The sequence below is a fragment of the Trichechus manatus genome, unplaced genomic scaffold, assembly GCF_000243295.1.
Source record: "Trichechus manatus latirostris isolate Lorelei unplaced genomic scaffold, TriManLat1.0 scaffold00008, whole genome shotgun sequence".
In the NCBI taxonomy this organism is placed as follows: Eukaryota; Metazoa; Chordata; class Mammalia; order Sirenia; family Trichechidae; genus Trichechus; species Trichechus manatus.
Genome location: NW_004443944.1, coordinates 28,527,833 through 28,547,792, shown reverse-complemented (window position 1 = coordinate 28,547,792; position 19,960 = coordinate 28,527,833). Strand labels below are relative to the sequence as shown.

General features: G+C 44.7%; 2 protein-coding genes across 3 annotated transcripts in view; one reads left to right on the top strand and one right to left on the bottom strand.

Annotated features, from left to right (window-relative positions):
• The window catches only part of CEP250 (centrosomal protein 250), a 44,284-nt gene extending 38,611 nt beyond the window's left edge, over positions 1 to 5,673 (top strand). For both annotated transcript variants that reach the window (XM_004370580.2, XM_023725045.1), the window contains 3 exons: positions 97 to 198; positions 1,308 to 1,370; positions 3,063 to 5,673. In XM_004370580.2, the coding sequence (XP_004370637.1) occupies positions 97 to 198; positions 1,308 to 1,370; positions 3,063 to 3,338 (441 nt within the window). In that variant the 3' untranslated portion in view covers positions 3,339 to 5,673. The remainder of the gene's footprint in view (positions 1 to 96; positions 199 to 1,307; positions 1,371 to 3,062) is intronic.
• Positions 3,464 to 14,346, bottom strand: CUNH20orf173 (chromosome unknown C20orf173 homolog). The gene is given in 11 exon segments (XM_023742318.1): positions 3,464 to 3,517; positions 5,553 to 5,672; positions 5,771 to 5,819; positions 5,961 to 6,158; positions 6,246 to 6,409; positions 12,825 to 13,140; positions 13,302 to 13,474; positions 13,666 to 13,999; positions 14,001 to 14,065; positions 14,067 to 14,161; positions 14,319 to 14,346. Coding segments are annotated over 11 exon segments (1,596 nt in total).
• Positions 14,347 to 19,960: the final 5,614 nt, after the last annotated feature.

Here is a 19,960-nt window from a genome sequence, read left to right as displayed (position 1 = left end):
CTCACCCCATGCACTGGTCCCCTTTCTTGAGATAGACAGCTCTGCTTCAGCCCCAGAGCCAAACCAAGCCCTGATTTCTCACTGACGTCTGGGCAGGTGGAGCGGGAGCGAAGGAAGCTGAAGAGGGACTCCATGCGTGCTTCCCGGGCAGGAGTCCTGGAGATCAGCCAAGCCACAGCACCACTACCAACACAGCAGGTTTGCTACCTCACAAGTGCCCAACCCCCAAAACCAAAAACCCATTGCCGTCGAGTCGATTCCAACTCATAGTGATGCTACAGGACAGAGTAGAACTGCCCCATAGCGTTTCCAGGGAGCAGGTGATGGATTTGAACTGCCGAGGTTTTAGTTAGCATCTCCAGCCACCCAGAAACTCAGCCCTCTGCTGTGTACCCCAGGCTACCCATGGAGGAGACACAGCCACTTCAGCCAATCCAGAGAGCCCTTCCTGACCAGACCCAGGGAGGAGGCCCAGCTTCAGTGGGTGAGGGTAGAGTTAAGGCTAGCAGGCCTGCCTTCTGAGGGACTCTGAAAGCTTTCACTGACATCTAATCTGCCTCCCAACCACCCCGACCAGAGCCTTAGGCTCCCCGAGAGCAGGGCTCACTGGGCTTCTAGTTAGAGTTCCTGATATACAGGTGTTGTGTGGTGCCTGCTAGCCCCTGATGTGCCTAGGAGCTTGATGGCAGCTTTGCAGACCTCTTAGACCTCTTTGCCCCTTGTATTACTGAGTTTATAAAACCAGGGTCTGTGGTATTTCCTAGGGCCAGAGTCCCCTTTATGGGTAAGGGGTTCAGGAAAAACCCCTCAAACCAGTACTCTTTTCACTGATGTATGCCCGTCAGTAGCCACAGCCCTGCAGGCTGGCAGGGAGGGACTGTTTCTGGTGGCTGAACATCTCCCAGCTCTCCACCCCCTTCCTTTAAGTGAGAGCTTCTCAAGGGCAAGCACCTTGTCTGACTTCCCCTCTGCCTCCTTAGCTCACAGCCCAGAACTAGCACAAAATAGAGGCATGGTATACATCTCTTAAATGAAGAAGCGCCTCAAAGAAGCAAATGTCACCCAAGCTTCTTGGATGTTCAGCATCAGGTCTCCATGGGCATTACGCATTAGGCTGGCGTAGGCCCTCCTGGGCCTCTCCTTGCCCTAGGGGCACGTGCCCCATAGAGCTTCAGTCTGATTGCAGGTACTTCTGGCCCATAGCCCTTGTCCAGGCCCCGAAAATTGTGACAAGATAGCTGGTGGATGCCTGCAGAAACTGGAGATGGAAAGCCTATTCCAATAGGTATGGTATTTGTCTTCCACAGGATGGAATAGGAGGACAGAAGGGCTTCTCTGATGCCAAGCATATGGCTGAACTGCAGAAAGAGGTACATTCTGGAAGGATCCATTGTCTAAGTCCTTTTTACCCTCCCTTGCACTCAGGCAACAAGGCTTTAGTGTCTGCATGTGTTTGGCTCTTTGTGCACCTCCACAGGGGAGGGTAAATAGTGCCTGCCTTCAGAGAACTTCAGTCTATGTGGGGAGGCAAAAAGAGCCCTAGTCCCAACTCAGAGGTTGGGACTGGGGAAGAAAGCATGATCTAGGCCCCAGGCCTGCAGATACCTACTTGGGAAGGGAAAGGAAAAGGAAGAGGGCTGAGGAGCAGACAGAAGTTTCTAGAAGGGCAGACTAAAACAAGTAGAATTATCCTGGCCTCCTCTGCCTCCAAATGCACCCTTGCTGGTTAGGCTGTTGCCAGCACACCATCAGAGTAGCCTGGCACCAGGACCATGATCCACACCTCATAGCCCAGGTCAGGTGGCCACACTCAGGGAAACTGTATAAAGTGTCTTCTTGCCTCTTAGGCCTCACCTAAACATTCACCCTGTCTGTCAAGGCCCAGGGGAAACTAGAACTGTGGAATCTTGATTTCTGAGCCTAGTTCAGAAATCAACAGTCAGTCCTGGCAGGCCTTGGCTGTACAGCTAGACCTAAATTATTACTTTGAACTCTGTTAAACTCATGAAAAGCAATCCCTGAGACAGGGCCAAGACTAGGGTGAAGCAAGAGAGGCAACTTGGGTGTAAAATTTAAGGAACACTCAGTCCCGACCCGGTAAGTCTCCTTACATTTTGCTCCGTAGATGCCTCTTGCCTCACCCTAGTCCCAGACCTGCTCTGAGGTCCCAGTAACTTCACCCTCTGGTAGTCTCAGTATACCCATCTGAAAAATGGAAGGGTTAATCAGTGATTCTCAACCCTGGCTGTACCACCTGAGAACCACCTGCGAAGCTTTGAAAAAATACTGATGCCCAGGCCTCATCCCAGTCTAATTAAGCCAGAATAGTTTTTAAAAGCTCCCAAAAGGGGCATGATGGAACTTTCTGCAGTGATTAAAATGTTTTCTATCTTGATTGAGATGGTGGTTACATGGGTATATACATTATCAAACTCATCAAAATGTATACAGGTAGTCCCCGACTTACTGCAGGGTTCGATTCTGACGACTGTCATAAGTCGGTTCTGATGTAAGTCAAATAGCTCCTTTTTTTTTTTTTTTTTAAGTTTTCGTTATTATTGCCTTTTATTATCAGTGTCTTTATAAATCTAATCTTTACTTGTCTTTGGGGCTTGGAAACATTAATATAAACATACATACCACTACAACATTCTATGTAATACAGGTAGTCCCTGACTTATGACAAGGTAGTATTCCAACATAAGTGCAGTTCGTCATAACTTGAATATGTCGTCAGTCAGGGACTACCTATACTTAAAACCTGGGTATTTTATTGCATGTAAATTGTCCCTCAGTAAGAGAAGCCCTGGTGGCACAGTGGTTAAAAGTTGATGAAAATAGTTGTGCTATTTTTTTTTAAAGCTTGGTTTGAGAATCACTGGATTCTCTATGGTTCCTAGGGGTCCTTCCCCCAAACACCGTAAAGCCCGGCCCTGAGATTTGTGTCTGTGGTAGAATTGATTCAAATACTGGCCCAACAAGAGCCACAGGAGCACAGAGCAGGAAGAGTTGGGGCACCTTCGAGGCACTCAGCTCTTCCCTCCTTGTTCTTCTGCCACCAGGTGGCCCTGCTGCGAGCCCAGCTGGCCTTGGAGAGGAAGCAGAAGCAGGACTACATCGCTCGCTCAGTGCAGACCAGCCGTGAGCTAGCAGGCCTGCACCAGAACCTCTCCCACTCACTGCTTGCTGTGGCCCAGGCCCCGGAGGCCACTGTCCTGGAGGCCGAGACCCGCAAGCTAGACGAGTCCCTGACCCAAAGCCTGGCATCCCCGGGGCCAATCCTGCTACACCCCAGCCCCAGCCCCAGCCCTAGTGCTGCCCAAGCCACCCCCAGGTAGCAGCCGCAGCCAGGGCAGGATATAGGCCAACCTGGGAGCACTTAGGCAGATGATGATTGTCAAGTGGGTCATGGCCCAACAACACAGCTAACAGGTTTGCCAAAGGAAGGGTCTGGTTCTGTTGCCTAACCTGGGAGTCCCAGGCCAGCTGACATTGTCAGGAAGGGGGATGGGGAAGTCTGGGGGAGAGCCACAAATCACATGGAAATGAGGTGAATCACATTCACCTGCTAGCCTTCACCCAGAGGCGTGCCTTGCCCTGCCTTTCACCTAGAATTTATTATCCCAGCACTCCACCCTCTCCTTCCCCTTCCCCTTCAACAATAAACCCTTGTCTTTGCATTTGTTTGCTGCTCCTCTCTACTCATGCAGCTGGGCAGCAGAGGCACATCAAGGGCACTTATTGAGGAAGAATTTGCCAAAGATTCCTGTCACGTGGCATGAATATTTGGATGTCATGTGTCCTGCTAGAGAAGAGTTACAAAAGAAACACAAGACAAAGCCCCTATCCACAGAGAGCTTGCAGTCTGATTGATAATAATGGACTAATGCTCATTAACGAGTCAGAGACAATTCTGTGCACTGACTACAGGTGCTATAGAAATCCCAAGGGACTGGGGAAGAGAGGCATAAAGTGGCCCTTGAGGGATGGAGAGGAGTTAGGAGAGGTGGCTAAGCATATTGGAGAATACTGGTCTGTTTGTGCAGTGTTTCTGTTGGGCTGAGGTTGGATGTGTGGGGGGATTATGGAGGGCCTGGAACCTAGACTTGAACTCATGAGTTATGAGGAAACATCAAAAGTTCTTTCCTTAAAACAAGTTCTGGGGCCTCAAAAGCACCGAGATGACCTTTGGCTAAAGTCAGAGTCTGGTATTCAGAGTCTTCTTCTGGCCTCATTCCTCTTCTACTCTGGGTGAATGCCACTGAGGTGTCCCTTCCTGGGCATATCAGCTGGAACTGACTCTGGTTCCCCTGTAGTTCAACCACATGTCAAGCCAGTCAAGAGGATGAACTGTGGCAGAACTTGTCACTTACGCACTGGCAGTGGTGAAGGCAGTCTGGACTGAGCCCATCCCACAGGCTTAAGACCTATAGTTGGCAACTTCCTCAAAATGTAAGAGAGGAGAACAGTTTTCTTCAAAGAAGCAGGACATGGCCTATCATTTCATTGAGGTCTCTAAGGTTAAGAAGAGTTTATAAACACATGTGCACACTATGCCCCCTTAAGTCTGAAATCCTGGTTGATTTTGAAATTAGAAAAACATATTCCAGAGAAATAACGGAAGTGATATTGGACTCCTGGGTTTTTTTGACATGGTGATACATTTGCTGTTGAGAATCTGGAATAGAATATAGCCCTTTAATGCCACCAGGACTCCAGTGAGAAAAACAAGCTAGAGTTTTATTCAGTAGCAAAGTGATCTCCATCCAGGGTCCACTTGAAGCCCAGTCCCCTCTTGACATTCCAAGTCCCCCTTGACTAGTTGTCAGCCTGCTGTGGCCTCCAGTGGGCTGAACAGGTTGGGGACAATCTCAGTTGTAGACAGCAATCTCCCTCGCAGTGCAGCCGATGAATGACATTGTACTCTGCCTTGAGATTGTGCATGGTGTTCATGAACCAATGTTTATCATTCCAGTAATGAGACCACCTTTTGAGATTGTCTGTTCCAAAACCAAACAAGGAGACCTGGAGATGAGATAAGATATGAGATGGGCATGGGGTGGCAGGTTGGATCCTGCCCTGTCCCCATGACTGCCAGCCATTCATTCAGCAAGCATCCACTCAACATCTAGGGTGACAGGCCACCTTCTTGAGCTGAGAGGGAGAATCAAATTCACCTTCTCCATGGAAGATAAATACTGGACATGGTGAGATGAATACATCCACAGAGTGACCCCAGAGCCCAGAAGAGAGTATCAACTAGTTGCTTCTGATCATGTTGAAGGAAAAGAGAAGATTCCCCAGGGAGACAAGGGAAGGGCATTCCAGGCAGAGGGAACAGCATGTGAGAAGGCATGAGGCAGCTGTTGTGTTTTAGGAACCCCAAGAAGCCCAGTGTGTGAGCCTGTAAGAGCAGATGAGGGGAGGAACCAGATGTATGATCTTGAAAGCCAAGCAGAAATCTTTAGAGACTTTAACCTGAAGTCCCTGGGAAGACAGAAATTTTTAGTGGTAGAGTGATGAAGTCCTGTGAGTTGCAGAAGATGTCTTACCTGGTCACAGGTATGCAAGGCATAGAACAGAGCCACGAACCCCAAGGATGGATACTGACTCTGTTTTTTCAGCCAATTTTCTTGGATGTACTTGAGGAAGGTGAAGCTGATCACCAAGACCTGGGGAAGAAAGGGGAGGGGGCTGACCTAAGGCTTGTCCCATGACCCGCCCACGGCCACATCCTGCTCCTTTACTTTTCCCCTTCTGGGTGACTCACCTTGTCTTTGCTCTTTTTGTTTCCACCAGGGAACTGGACTGTCTGAAATCTAAAAAGGAATTGAGGGTGCAGGCGTTTCAGAGTCACCTGACACAGCAGCCCCCCAAGCTTAGGCAATCCAATATCTAGCAAGGGTCTCCCTGGAGTCTCCTGCTGTCACCCCCTACAATGGCCTCGTTCACTGCCATACCCTGGATGTTTTGGCTTCCAGGTGACGTTCTCGTCATCCAGTGTATTCATGAACCACTGCAGGCCAGATGAATTCATTGGAAGCACCAGAAGTTGGGTGCCAGGATCTTGAATGCTGACATCCTCGGGGTACATAATGCACATGGTTGTTGTGTTCCCCACATCCATCTCAAAACCCTGGACAGAGGCCTGGCTTATCCTTGGAAAGAAGGGCAGGGTAGTCATATGGGGAAGGAGGAGGATTTGGCTTGATCTTCCTGGTCTCCACCTCCTACCCTGCACCCACCTGAGCACCACATCATGTTGGTTAATCCTGAAGCCTAAGCCAGAGCCTCGTAGAAACAATGAGTTCCCCACCACTGAGCAGGTCCGGCAAGGAGACACTGTAGTCTGCTGCTGCTGCTGCTGCTGCTTCGTATTTAACTCCATCTCTGGCTTACCCTGAAGTCTCTAGGAGCATAGAAAGGAGGAAATTAAGAGCTTAGTTTAGGCTCCGGCTACTTGTGGAAGAAGGTTAGAGCCTGGAGCCATGAACAGGGAGATGAGCAGTGCCTGGGGAAGGGGACAAGAGCGGGACAGAGGCGCAAGTTATGTACCGACCATCCATAATATCAGAGCATCAGAGGACATGGGCGTTTCTGACCTCTGCAGGGGGTCAATGGCCTTTTTGAAGCGTTTGTCAAACCAGTCAGACTGGCCAGGTATATGGAGGTAGGTGGAGCACTTGAGGGCCCCATGTGGGCAGCCACACTTTCTGGAAGAGATCCTGGGGCAGTGGCAGTTCTTTGGGAGTGTTCTGGCCATCTCACGGAGATTCTTCTGGCTGAACTTCTGGTCCAGGAAGGAGGCCATTAGCCACAATGAAAGCATACAGGTAGCCACCAGACCCAGCTTTGAGTATTCAACCCTCATCTCTGGCCCCAAATGATCGTTTCCTGGCAGGCAGTAGATTGGCTTTGACACCTGGCACTGGGGAGAATGAGGGATTGGGGCCACAAACATCCCAAGTACCCCCTGTCTTGATTGCTTCTATCCCTCCCCAGCCCCACCCCCGACACACACAAAACACACCTTACCTCCTCCCAACATCTCACCTCTTGCCTCTATTCACCTGCTAACCACTAAACGGAACTCTGCCAAGGAGGCAGAGTTCAGCTGGAGGCTGAAAGAAGGGGAGATGTTAACAGTTGGCGTGTCCTGTGGCCTCCGGGAGGAAGGTGATGCCCAATGGGGACTTTTGTGCCAGCCCAATTATATCAGGGACCTCATCACAGAGGCCACGTTGTGACCTCCTCCATATAAGCTTATGGGCAAGGCCCTCCACTTTGGCATTCAGCCCAGAGCCCAGCTAACAAGGGAGGCTTGGAAGTCAAGTGTTGAAGGAGACAGAAGGGTGAGAAAGTAGAGGATATGGTGCCAAGGCTGATATGGATGAGCAGGTGGCAGAGAAGGGAAAGGAAGGGTCACTTGCAACCTCCTGGGTCAGAGAATTTATGATTTTGATGAAAGTGAATATTTGTCACATTCAACCCTTAAAACCTCTCAGGGGTTGACTTCCTTTCCTTTTTGAGAATTGTCACCAAGGTAAATAAGCCCTCAGGCAAGAGATTCCCTCTCTGAGGAAACTCACCCAAAGGAAAAACCTAAACATGCTGACATTTGGACATCTCCCCGGTAAGAGGACTGGCAGCTTCCATTTCCTTCCTCTTGGAATGCTCCTTGGAACCCATTTGCCATGAGAAAACTCAAGCAGCCACATGGAGAGACCTACATGCAGGAGAATCCAGGTCCCCGGCCAATAATCCCTACTGAATACCCCCTCCCCCACCTCCCCGGCTGGTGAATCAACTTGCCAGCTATGTGAGTGAGCCATCTTGAAAGTGGCCATCCCATGTGGAACAGAGTGTTGTCCCCACTGAGCCCTACCCAAATTGTAAAATCATAAAGGATTTTTTGTTTTATTGTTGTAGTTTAAGTGAAAGTTTACAATTCAAGTTAGCCTCTCAAACAAAAATTTATACATACATTGTTACGTGACCCTAATTGCTCTCCCTATACTGTGGCAGCACACTCCTCCTTTCCACCCCTGATTCCCCATGTCCATTCAGCCAGCTCCTAACCCTCTCTGCCCTCTCATCTCACGTCCAGACAGAAGCTGCCCATTTAGTCAGGATTGTTTTTGTTTTAAGTGACTAAGTTTGGGGGTAGTTTATTAAACAGCAGTAGATAATTGAAATAGTGTCTCACTCTTAAAAGGAAAGCAAAAGATAAGACATTTGAGAAAAGCTAACTAGAGGCCAAAATATACAGAGGAAAGGAACTCAGAGGAAATAAAGACAACATAGGGCAGAATATCTCAAAAATTATATTATCAGGAGCTGAGAGAAGATTGGGATCCATGAAATGTGAACAGGAGTGCATTTAAAGAAGGAACATTCAGACAACAAGAAAGAGTCCTTAAAAACAAAGTGTGCTTGCGATGATGAATTTAAGGGTTATTTTCAGTTTTTTGTCACTGGAAACAGTGCTGCTAAGAATATTATTATGCATGTCTCTTGTTATACATATAGAAGTTTTCTGTGTATACCTAGGAATATAATTTCTGGGTCAGAGAGTTTGTGAATGTTCACCTTTTTTCACATTTTTTGCCGTTGGTGTTTGCACCAATGTTTAAGAGATCTGTGGCTCCACATCCTCCCCATTACTTGATATAGTTAGACTTTTAACAATTTGCCTATTGAAAATTAGGATGGAAAATGGTATCTCTTTTGTGGTCTTGATATGAATTTCCCTGATCACCAGTAATGTTCATCAAATATTTATTGGCCATATGCATTTATTTCCTTTGTAAATGTCTGTTTGTCTTTTGCCCATTTTTCTAATGGGTTGTTTTCACTCTTCTTGTCTCAGATTCTTTATGTAGTATTGATGCTAACTTTTATCAGTTTTCTGTATAGCAAGTCTCTGAATTTTAAAATTTTTTAAACATTCTTAAAGATGTCTTTGGATGAACAAAGTTCTTACATTTAATATAGTCAAATTTTATAATCAATGCTTTTTGTGTTCTTTTTAAGCAATCTTTTCCTACCCCAAGGCCTAAAAGATATTTATGTATATTTTCTACTAGAGTTTCCTAGTTTTGTTTTTGACATTTAAGTTCTTAGTCCACCTGGGATTGATTTTTTCATATATTTGGTAGGAATCCAATTTTATCTTTTCCATACAGATAATCATTTTTTTCCAGTTTCATGTATTGAAGAGTCCCTATCTTATTCACAGAAGTCATATATAACATATAAAATTTTTAAAATTCATATTGACATATAGCACAAATATAAGGTGTACAAATAGAAATTTTACAAAGGTATATACCTGCATAATTACCACCCAATCAAGATATAAAACATTACCAGCACTCCAAAAGCCTCTTTCATAACCCCTCCTGGTTAATTCCACCCAAAGGTATCTGACATCACCTAGTTTAGTTTTGCCTGGTTTCGAGCTTCATATTAATGAAGTTTTCCAGTATGTCATCTTTTGTGTCTGACTAAAGAGAATGAGGACAGAGGGCTCCAGGACTAATGTCTCAAAAAATAATGATACTGATTAATTTGATGTGTTTGATCATATTGAGAGGAGATTTTGCAGATCTGTCAAAGATTGAGAAAGAATTAGTGATAGGTACATAGGAGGCTAAGCAATTTTTAAAGTCAATTGTGAACCTAACCAAAATGGTTATACAACTATTTTTGGAGGCTAGGAAGGGGGAGAATTGGAAGAATGATGTAAATCTTCCATAGTAGGAACCAACAGATAATATCTAAAACTGGGGAAAAAAATGTTTGATCATATGTTCAAAGTGGCCAGAATGGAGGCTATATTGAACTTAACAACATGGACCTCCCCTCACCCAGACTGACCTTTCTGTTGTCATTCTAAACTCCCTCCCTCCCCGCCCCACTTTTCCCAGCAGCAGTCTCCCTTCTCCCCTCCCCCAAGTTCCTGATATGGTACCATTCTCAGAGGAAACAGTGGTTAAGCGCTCAGCTGCTAACCAAAAGGTTGGCAGTTCGAATTTACCTGCCGCTCCTTGAAACCCTATGGGGCATTTCTACTCTGTCCTATAGAGTTGCTGTGAGTCAGAATTTACTTGACGGCAATGAGTTTCTGCCTGCCCATAATGCTTTGGGCAGCACCATGATCTGTGGTCATAGATGCCTGATCCCCTGTCATGGTATGCTGCTCACGGAGAGAAATAAGGCATCGAGCTGCTGCCCATGGAACTCACTGGCCTTGTCACATACCGGCCTCAACCAGAAGCCGCTAGCTCATGGTGCTAAAGGATAACTATGAAGATTAAGCTTTTATTCCTGTTCTAGCAAAGTGATGAATTAAAAGATAACCTGAACCTTGAAAACATTATGCTGAGTGAAATAAGTCAGTCACAAAAGGACAAATATTTTATGATCCCACTTATATAAAAGATCTAGAATTTAGTAGTTTCTGGGCCAGGAGGGAAGGGGAAAGCAGGAGTCATTGCCTAGCGAGCACTGAGTTTCTGTTACGGGTGATGGAAAAATCTGGAAACGGATAGTGGTGATGGTTGCACAACATGATGAACATAATGTCACTGAATTGTACATGTAAAAAATGTTGAAATGGCAAATGTTTTGTTACATATTTACCACAGACACACAAAAGATATCCTGAAAGCCTTCCCGCTATAAACACCCAGAACTACTGGACCAGTATGTTTAAAAATTTTTATCTGTATTTATTTTCAAACGGATCATATGGGTCTGTGCATAATCCAGAAAGTACTAAAAGTAAATGAAAAGAAAGTATCCATCCTATCCTTGTTCTCCAACTACCCAATCTCCAATCTCCTCTCCACAGGCAACTATCATTCCTAATGTCTTGTGTATCCTTCCTGAGGTAATCAGAAAATTTACAAGCATATATATACATATATAGTTTTAATAAAAATTATTTTAAATGCAGATCGGAAGAAAAACAGGAAGTCCCCAGATGCCAAAAAGAAGAGAGAACTGAAAAAACAGGCTGGGTCGTGTTTGAGCGGCGTGTGCGGTGGCCCAGGAATTCAGGGGTTTTAATGCTCATGTAGGGAGCCCTGGTGGCGCAATGGTTAAGCACTCAGCTGCTAACTGAAAAAGTCGGCGGTTCAAACCCACCAGCTGCTCTGCAGGAGAAAGATACGGCTGTCTGCTCCCGTAAAGATTACAGCCTTAGAAACCCTATGGGGCAGTTCTCCTTTGTCCTATAGGGTCACTATGAGTCAGACTCCACGGCAGTGGGTTTGAGTTGGTTTTTTTTGTTTGTTTGTTTAATGTCCATATGGGCACAGGGCCTTGAGCCCAGGGGAGGCAGAGAATTGGAACTGAGGCCCCTACAAAGAACTGGGAACCTCAAACAGCTGAACCTTCAGAGAAAGGCTGAACTAGAAAAAAATCTACCCTCCAGTATAGGGTGCGATAAGGAGCTTCGTCTCTTTTCTCTGAGTGGCAAAAAAAAGAAAAGCCTCCCCCAAGAACTCGAGGTCTTAGCTCGCACTTTGCATGGAATTGGGTCTAAATTTACTCCCTCTGCGTGAATCAAGGGATCAGGCAGAGAATTTAATGTAAATATTGACCTTGAGATTTGGAAATCAAGTCTGGCCCTTGTTCACCTGCTACCAGTGCTTTCTGGTAAGAGAATCAAGCCAGAACTTTATTCAGTACCAGACTGATCTCCATACAATTTCCTCTTGCCCTTCACCCCTAAAAGCCCTCACAGTCCTGCTGCTGCTGCTACTGCCATTCTGAGTCTCCCTTGCATTCAGGCCCAAAGGACTAGGGCTTTCAGTGGACATGTGGGCAGTGAGCTTGCCCTCACACTCTTAACTGATGGACAGCCTCCATTCCTGCTTCTGCGCTGTGCATGGACAGTATCGCCCTGGAGCCATTGGTCTGATGATCATCCTTCCAGTAATGAGGTCGCTTTCCTTGTTTTTCTGACCCAAACCCAAAGAAGGTGACCTGGTGGATGAGAGAGAGTGTGTGGGTTACCAGGCTGAATCTGTCTTTGCTCCCATTTCCCCTTACTCAACGTCTAGTGTGCCAGGCTGCCTCCTGGAGCCAGGATGGAGAATGTTGCTCACCTCCAGGGAAAACAGACACTGGACACAGTGAGATAAACACACACAAAGTGACCCCAGAGGCCAGAAAAGAGAGAATCAACTTTCTGTTTAGGGTGATTAAAAACTTTTGGAAACAGATAGTAGTCATGGCTGCACAACGTGAATGTAATTAATGTTGCTGAATTATATATACAGTTGAAAATGGCAAATTTTTTGTCATACTGTATATATTTTACCAGGATAAAATTAAAGAGAAACAGTTTCAACTAGCTGCTCCTGTTCATATTGGAGGAAGAGAGGGGATCCTTCTGGGAGATGAAGGAAGGGTATTCCAGGCAAAGGGAACACCATATGAGAAGGCATGAGGCAGCTGTTGTGTTTGGGGAACCCCAAGAAGCCTAGTGTGTGAACCTAGAAGACAGCAAGTGAGGGGAGGAGCCAGATGATGCAGAGTTTTGAAAGTCAGGTAGAAATTTTTAGACTCTATGCTGAAGGCATTGGGGGACAGAAGTTTTAAGTGAGGAAGGGACATGAATCTTTCTTACTTGGTCATGGTGTGAAAGGCATAGAACAGAGCCATGAGCCCCAAGGATGGATTCTGACCCTGGTTGTCCAGCCAGTTGCCCTGGGTGTACTTGAGGGAGGTGACGCTAATCACCAGGAATTGGGGAAGAAAAGGGAGAGGACTGACCTGGGGCTACATCCTACTTCTTCCCCCTTTCCCCTCACCTTGCTTTTGTGGTCTTCCACTCCACTAGGGAACTGGAATCTTCTTAAATCTAAGAAAAAAATGGGAGATGGAAAAGTTTCAGCAGCCCCCAAGGCCTGGGAAAATCCTGGAGGTGCCCCCAGTAAGCCAGCAGAAGGTCTCCCTGGAGCTCTCACTGTCTTTCCCTGGGATGAACTCCCCTCACCCCCATACCAACAATTTCTGAATTCCCAGACCACCACTTCCTCACTCAGGATGTCTGAAGTCCATGCCAGATCAGACAGCTTCAGCAACAGCAGCACCAGCCAGCTCCGGGCACTCTGGTCACCAGCATTCATGGGATAGTTGAAGCGCCCTGTGGTTCGGTTCCCCACATTCATCTCAAAGTCCCAGACAGGAGCCTGGTTCCTCCTGGGAAGGAGAGAAGAAGCTGACAGAACTGGGGGTAGGGAAGGATGCCTGGCCTTCCTGCTCCCTGCCCTCTGCTCAGCACCCACCTGAAGACCTTGGTATGTTGGTTGATGCTGTGGCCGGAGCCCCACAAGATCTGCGAGCTCCCCATCACCACACAAGTCCTGCAGTACAGATCAAAATGACTCCCTGAGGGTGTGGGAATCACTGTAAGCAGCTTCTTCCACATTTTTGTAAGCTTGCTCTCTGAGTTCAGGCCCTAGAAACAGCAAGAGAGAGGAGACAGGGGGCTGGGGCCCAGGTATCAGCTCTCAGTGAAAGGAAGAACCTGGGTTGGTGAGAGCAGCTTGGGGCCAGGGGTGGAGGTCAGGGGTTGGAGCTGTGAGATGGGAGATGAGCTGGTCCTGGGAAAGATAAGAGATGGGAATGGGCCCAATGCTGGTCACTGACCAACCACCAGAGCTTTGCATCAGGGGTCATGGACTCTTTTGTCCCCCTCAGGAACTCCACAGTCCTCTTGTAGCATGCATTAAACCAATTTGACTCTCCAGCTGTGTGGTGGCAAGAGGAGCAGTTGAGGGTCCCAGAAGAGCAGCCATATTTCCTGAATTTGAACCAAGGACAAGAGCAATGCCATGTTACCAGGTACATCAGTTCTTCCTGGGGTTCTGGTTCAGGTGTTAGATCTAGGCAGGGGGCCACCAGCCATAGGATGAGCACCCAGAAGACCCAGAGGACAAAAATCTGCCACCAACACCTCATGACTGGCCTAGGCCACAGCTTGTGGCTGGCAGCAGGCTGGCTCCTTTACCTGGAAATGGGAAGGATGAGGGGCTGAGGCCACAGACACCTCCAGAATATTTTTCTCCTGTTGACTTTTGTGTCTCCCCAACCCTCCACACCATACCTCTTCCCAGGCCCTCATATCCTGCGTCACTATCCTCACCTCAAAGGGGCCTGGGATGAAAGCTGCAAGAGAAGAGATAACATGGTGTGTCCTGTATCCTCCCTGCAGGTGGAAGGATTATCAGTCAGTGGGGTCCTTTGTGCCAGCCCAGTTATATCAGAGACCTCATCACAAAGTACACATTGTGACTTCCCACCTTTAGCCTGTCTAGACAAAGCCACCATCCTATCTTTCTTTAATACACAAGCTGCCTCCACTGAATGTAAGTTCTACAAAGATAGGGACTCACCTTGTCTCTCTTCTTTACCTCAGCATCCCTAAGACTTAGAATCATCTAATAAATATTTATGAAATAAATGGGTAGGGGTTTCAAGGGAGCTTTAAATACTATTTATGTGCTGATGTTTTGTTGTTAGGTGCCACCTAGTCGGTTCTGACTCATAATGACCCTATATATAATGGAATGAAACACTGCCTGGTCCTGAGCCATCCTCACAATCATTGTTATGCTTGAGCCCATTGTTGCAGCCACTGTGTCAAACCATCTCGTTGAGGTTTTCCTCTTTTTCACTGACCCTCTACTTTACCAAGCATGACATCCTTCTCCAGGGACTAATCCCTCCTGATAATATGTCCAAAGCATGTGAGATGTAGTCTCGCCATCCTTGCTTCTAAAGAGCATTCTGGTTGTACTTCTTTCAAGACAGATTTGTTTGTTCTTTTGGCAGTCCATTGTATATTCAGTATTCTTCACCAACACCACAGTTCAAAGGTATCAATTCTTCTTCGGTCTTCCTTATTCATCATTCACCTCTCACATGCATAGGAGGCAATTGAAAACACCATGGCTTGGGTCAGACGCACCTTAGTCTTCAATGTGACATCTTTGCTTTCCAACACTTTAAAGAGATCTTTTGCAGCAGATTTGCCCAGTGCAATGTGTTGTTCGATTTCTTGACTGCTGCTTCCATGGGTGTTGATTGTGGACCCAAGTAAAATGAAACCCTTGTGCTAATGCCCCTCCCCAGATATCTAACTTCAGCTCAGACCTCCTCTGCTCTCTAGATTCCGTATCTGACAGCCTATTGGACCTCTACATACATGTCTCAAAGATATCTCACACTGAACAAGCCTGAGTCTGAACTCATGATTTTCTCTATAAACTAGTCCTTTCCCAAGACTTCCCTATCTCAATAAATTGGTCTCACTATTCACCCAGTTGCTGAAGCCAGAAACCCGTGCATTATCTTTGATTTCTCTCTCTCTCTTATGACATTCAAATCCATTTTTAAATCCATTTAATTCTATCTCCAAACCAGGTGCTTCTGTTTATCTTCACTGCCACATCCTTAATTCAGTCCTAGCCTTGTGGGAGATATTAGAAAACAAAATGAAAAACTCTGAGTTGTTTTTAAAATTTCAGAAAAAAAAAGTCAGAAATCATGTAATTAAAAAAAATTTTCTTTCAGTGGGATGAGGACACTAAAATTGTTCATATTAACTAGTGGAAGTCTGCACTCAATACTTTATAGCTTTTAAAACAATTTACCAAAAAAATCTAAGGTCTGTACTTTAGTTAATTGTATTGTGCCAATGTCAGTTTTCTGGTTTTGATAATGTACTATAGTTACATAAGATGGTACCATTAAATGAAACTGGATGGTGGGTACATGGGACCTCTCTTGAAATATTTTTATTTTTTTTATTGTGCTTTAGGTGCAAGTTTACAGTTCAAGTTAGTTTCTCATATTAAAATTTATACGCACATTGTTATGTGGCCCTAGTTGCTATCCCTATAGTGTGATAGTACACTCCCACTTTCTACCCCGGATTTCCTGTGTCCATTCAACCAGCTCCTGTCCCTTTCTACCTTCTCATCTCACCTCCAGACAGGAGCTGCCCATTCAGTCTCGTGTATCTACTTAAACTAAGAAGCACACTCTTCCTGAGTATCATTTAATGTCTTATAGTCCAGTCTAATATTTGTCTGAAGAGTTGGCCTCGGGAATGGTTTTAGTTCTTGGTTAACAGAGAGTCCGGGGGCCATGTCTTCTGCATTCCTTTAGTCTCAGTCAGACCATTAAGTCTGGTCTTTTACGTGGATTTGAGTTTTGCACCCCACTTCTCTCTTGCTCTGTCAGGGACTCTCTGTTGTGTTCCCTGTCAGGGCAGTCATTGGTGGTAGCCAGGCACCATCTAGTTCTGGTCTCAGGCTGATGGAGTCTCTGGTTTATGTGGCCCTTTTCTTAAAATATTATTAACCTAGCTTTTTAAAGCAGTTTTATTGAGGTACAAGTTACATACCATAAATTTCACACATTTTACATGTAAGATTCAATGATTTTTAGCAAATTTATACAGTTGTCCAAACATCTTCACAATCCAGTTTTAGAACATTTCCATCAGAGATCCCTTATTCACATTTGCAGTCAATCCCACTCCAGGCAATCATTAATCTACTTTCTGTCTCTATAGATTTGCTTCATCTGAACATGTTATATAAATGTGTTACATAAATACATACACTATGTGATCTTTTGTGTCTGGCTTCTTTGTCTTAGCATAATGTTTTGGTTTTGTTTAGTTTTTAATTTTTTTTGTGTGAAAATATATACAACAAAACATACACCCATTAACAGCTTTTACATGTGCACTTCAATGACAAAAGTTACATACTTCACATTGTGTCACCATTCTCACTGTCTTTACCCATATTGTTTTACCACTGTTGACTTAGAGTCTCTGCCCCTTAAAGTTCTCATTGTGCTTTAGGGTTACTGTTGTCAGTTTGGTCTCATACAGATAATTCTTTAAACGAGCAAAATACTCAAGGCAAATATTCTTTATTGAGTTAAACTGTTGTTTAGTTTAAAAATGACTTCATGGGATAGGTTCAGTTCAAGGTTTAAAAATTGTTTCCAGGCAGGAGATTCAGGGGTTCACCCAGTCTTAATGGATCCAGTAAGTCTGATTTCCACAAGAATTTGAAGTTCTGTTCCACATTTTTCCTCCTTTTGATCAGGATCCACCTATTGGATCCTTGATCAAAACGTTCAGTAATGGTAGCTGGGCACCATCCATTTCTTCTAGTCTCATGGCAAAGTAGATGGTAGTTCATGGATGCAATTAGACCCTCAGTCTATTTCCTTCTCTGTTTTCTGGGTCTTCTTCTTCCTCTGTTAGCACAGTGTTTTTGAGGTTCTTGTTGTAGCAAGTATCAGTAGTTAGTTCCTTTTAACTGGTGAGAAGTATCCCATTATATGGGTATACCACATTTTATTTATTCATTCACCAGTAGATTGACATTTGGATTATTTCCACTTTTTGGCTATTATAAATAATGCTGCTATGAACCTTTGCTTACAGGTCTCTGTGGGGACATACATTTTCATTACCTTGGATAGATACCTAGGAATTGCTCATTTGTGTAGTAAATGTATGTTTAACTTTTTTAAAACTTCCAAACTATTTTCCAAAGCGGGAGTACCATTTTACATTTCCACCAGAAATGTGTAAGGGTTTCAGTTTCTCTATATCCTTGTCAACACTTGTTATTGTCTATCTTTTTAAGTATAGCCATCCTAGTTGGTATGAAGTGGTATCTCGTTATGGTTTTGATTTGCATTTCCCTAAAGATTAATGATGTTGAGCATCCTTTCATGTGCTTGTTAGCTAGACATTTGTATAGTCTTCCTTAGTGAAATTTCTGTTCTAATCTTTTGCCCATTTTTAATTGGGTTGTCTTCTTATTGTTGCATTTAAAGAGTTCTTTATATATTCTGGATACAAGTCCTTTGTCAGATACATGATTTGCAAATGTTTTCTTCATGTCTGTAGCTTGTGTTTTCATTTTCTTAATGATGTCTTTTGAAGCACAAAAAAAATTAGTTTTGATGAAGTACAATTTATTTTATGGATTGTGGTTTTGGAATCATATCTACAAATTATTTCCCTAACTTAAGTTCATAAAGATTTATACTTATATAAGTTGAGCATTCTAGTTTTGTTAGGTCTTCGATCCATTTTGAGTTAATTTTTGTGTGTGGTGCATGGTAAGGGTAATAATCGTTTTGTTGCAAGTAGATATCCAATTGATCAAGCACCATTTACTGTCCATCTGGACTGGGGAAGGAGAACAGGTAACATTTGCAAATATATTTATTTCATACAGATTTCATAAAGATTTAGGAAAAGCTCATTTATCAGTGTCTGAAATAAGGTGAAAGAAGGCTGTGACTGGGCAGAATGAAACAATGAAAGAGGCCTGAAACCTTCCCCTTCTCCAGCCTGGCTTCCAGGCCACAGCTACAAGTGCCCAGTGACCCACTCTGCTGGCTGCCCCATGTGTGGAATGAGCCACTCCTGTGAAGACACCAACTGCTCCAAAGGCCACAGGATCCCACGTTGAGAGAGAAGGCTGAAGCACAAGGGCAAAGCTTGATGCTGTGGAGTGAAGTCTCTAACTAGTCAGTGTCTTGATTTCCTGTCACTTCTGTGTCATGGCCATCTAAAAGAATCCCAAAAAGGGGAGAACCCTCTAATCCTGGAGATCCTAAAACAGTAAGTTCCCCATCTATGTTGTCCCTGTTACAGCTCCCTGTTTATTTCCTTCACGATACAAAGCACATTCTGCTTTAATTATTTTTTATTAATTATAATTGTTTATATTAATAAATTTATAAGCAATTGCATAATAATATGATTATAAAATAGTATAATTTAGATCATAATGATATATTATTATATATTATTAATTATTTTACTTATTATTATGTATATATTTTTTGTTTACCTCCCCCTTCCCCAGGCTTTGAGGACTAAGGAACACCTAATATGCATGCGAAAGCTGGACAATGAATAAGGAAGATCGAAGAAGAATTGCTGCCTTTGAATTATGATGTTGGCAAAGAATATTGAATATACAATGGATTGCCAGAAGAATCAACAACTCTCTCTTGGAAGAAGTACAGCCAGAATGCTCCTTAGAAGCAAGGATGGCGAGACTACATCTTACATATTTTGCGCATGTTATCAGGAGGGACCAGTCCCTGGAGAAGGACGTCACTCATGGTAAAGGAGAGGGTCAGCGAAAAACGGGAAGACCCTCAACGAGATAGATTGACACAGTGGCTGCAACAATGGGCTCAAACATAGCAGCAATTTTGAAGATAGTACAGGACCAGTGCATTGTTTGGTTCTGTTGTACATAGGGTTGCTAAGAGTTAGAACCAACTTGACGGCACCTAACAACAACAAATAGCACCCCAGGCTGAAAAGTTCTTTGAGGGCAGGCATTCCTGTCTTATTCACCAAGGCATGCTCATAATCCAGGGGAGACCTGGGAACTAGGAGGTGCTCAATAAATATGTTTTGAGGGAGTGGAGAAGTGAGTGAGCTAATGCATCTTTCAGCTTCTCATTTAGCCTGGAGCCCCACTCAGAAGAGAGGGCTTGGAAGTCAAATATTGATAGGCACAAGCCAGAGAGGAGAGGAGAATTTCTGCTAACGTCATCCCTGGGCATTCATTTGAGAGTAGATGCCTCCTGCACTTGGTGGTGGCAGCTAGTGAATGGAAGAGACCCAGTTTCTGGAGCCAGAGAAACTTGGCCTTGAATGCCAGCTCCACTCCTTTACCTACCCCTGTGTCTTAGGCTAGGTTCTCTGCAGAAGCAAAACCAGTGAAGCGTATATATATAGAGAGATTTACATCAAGGAAATGGCTCACACAGTTGTAGAGGCTGGAAAGTTCCAAATCCGTGGGTTAGGCTGGAGGCTTTGCCTACCTCACGTAGCTGGAGGGGCTGGCAAATCTCAAGATTAGCAGGTAAGACAGTAGGC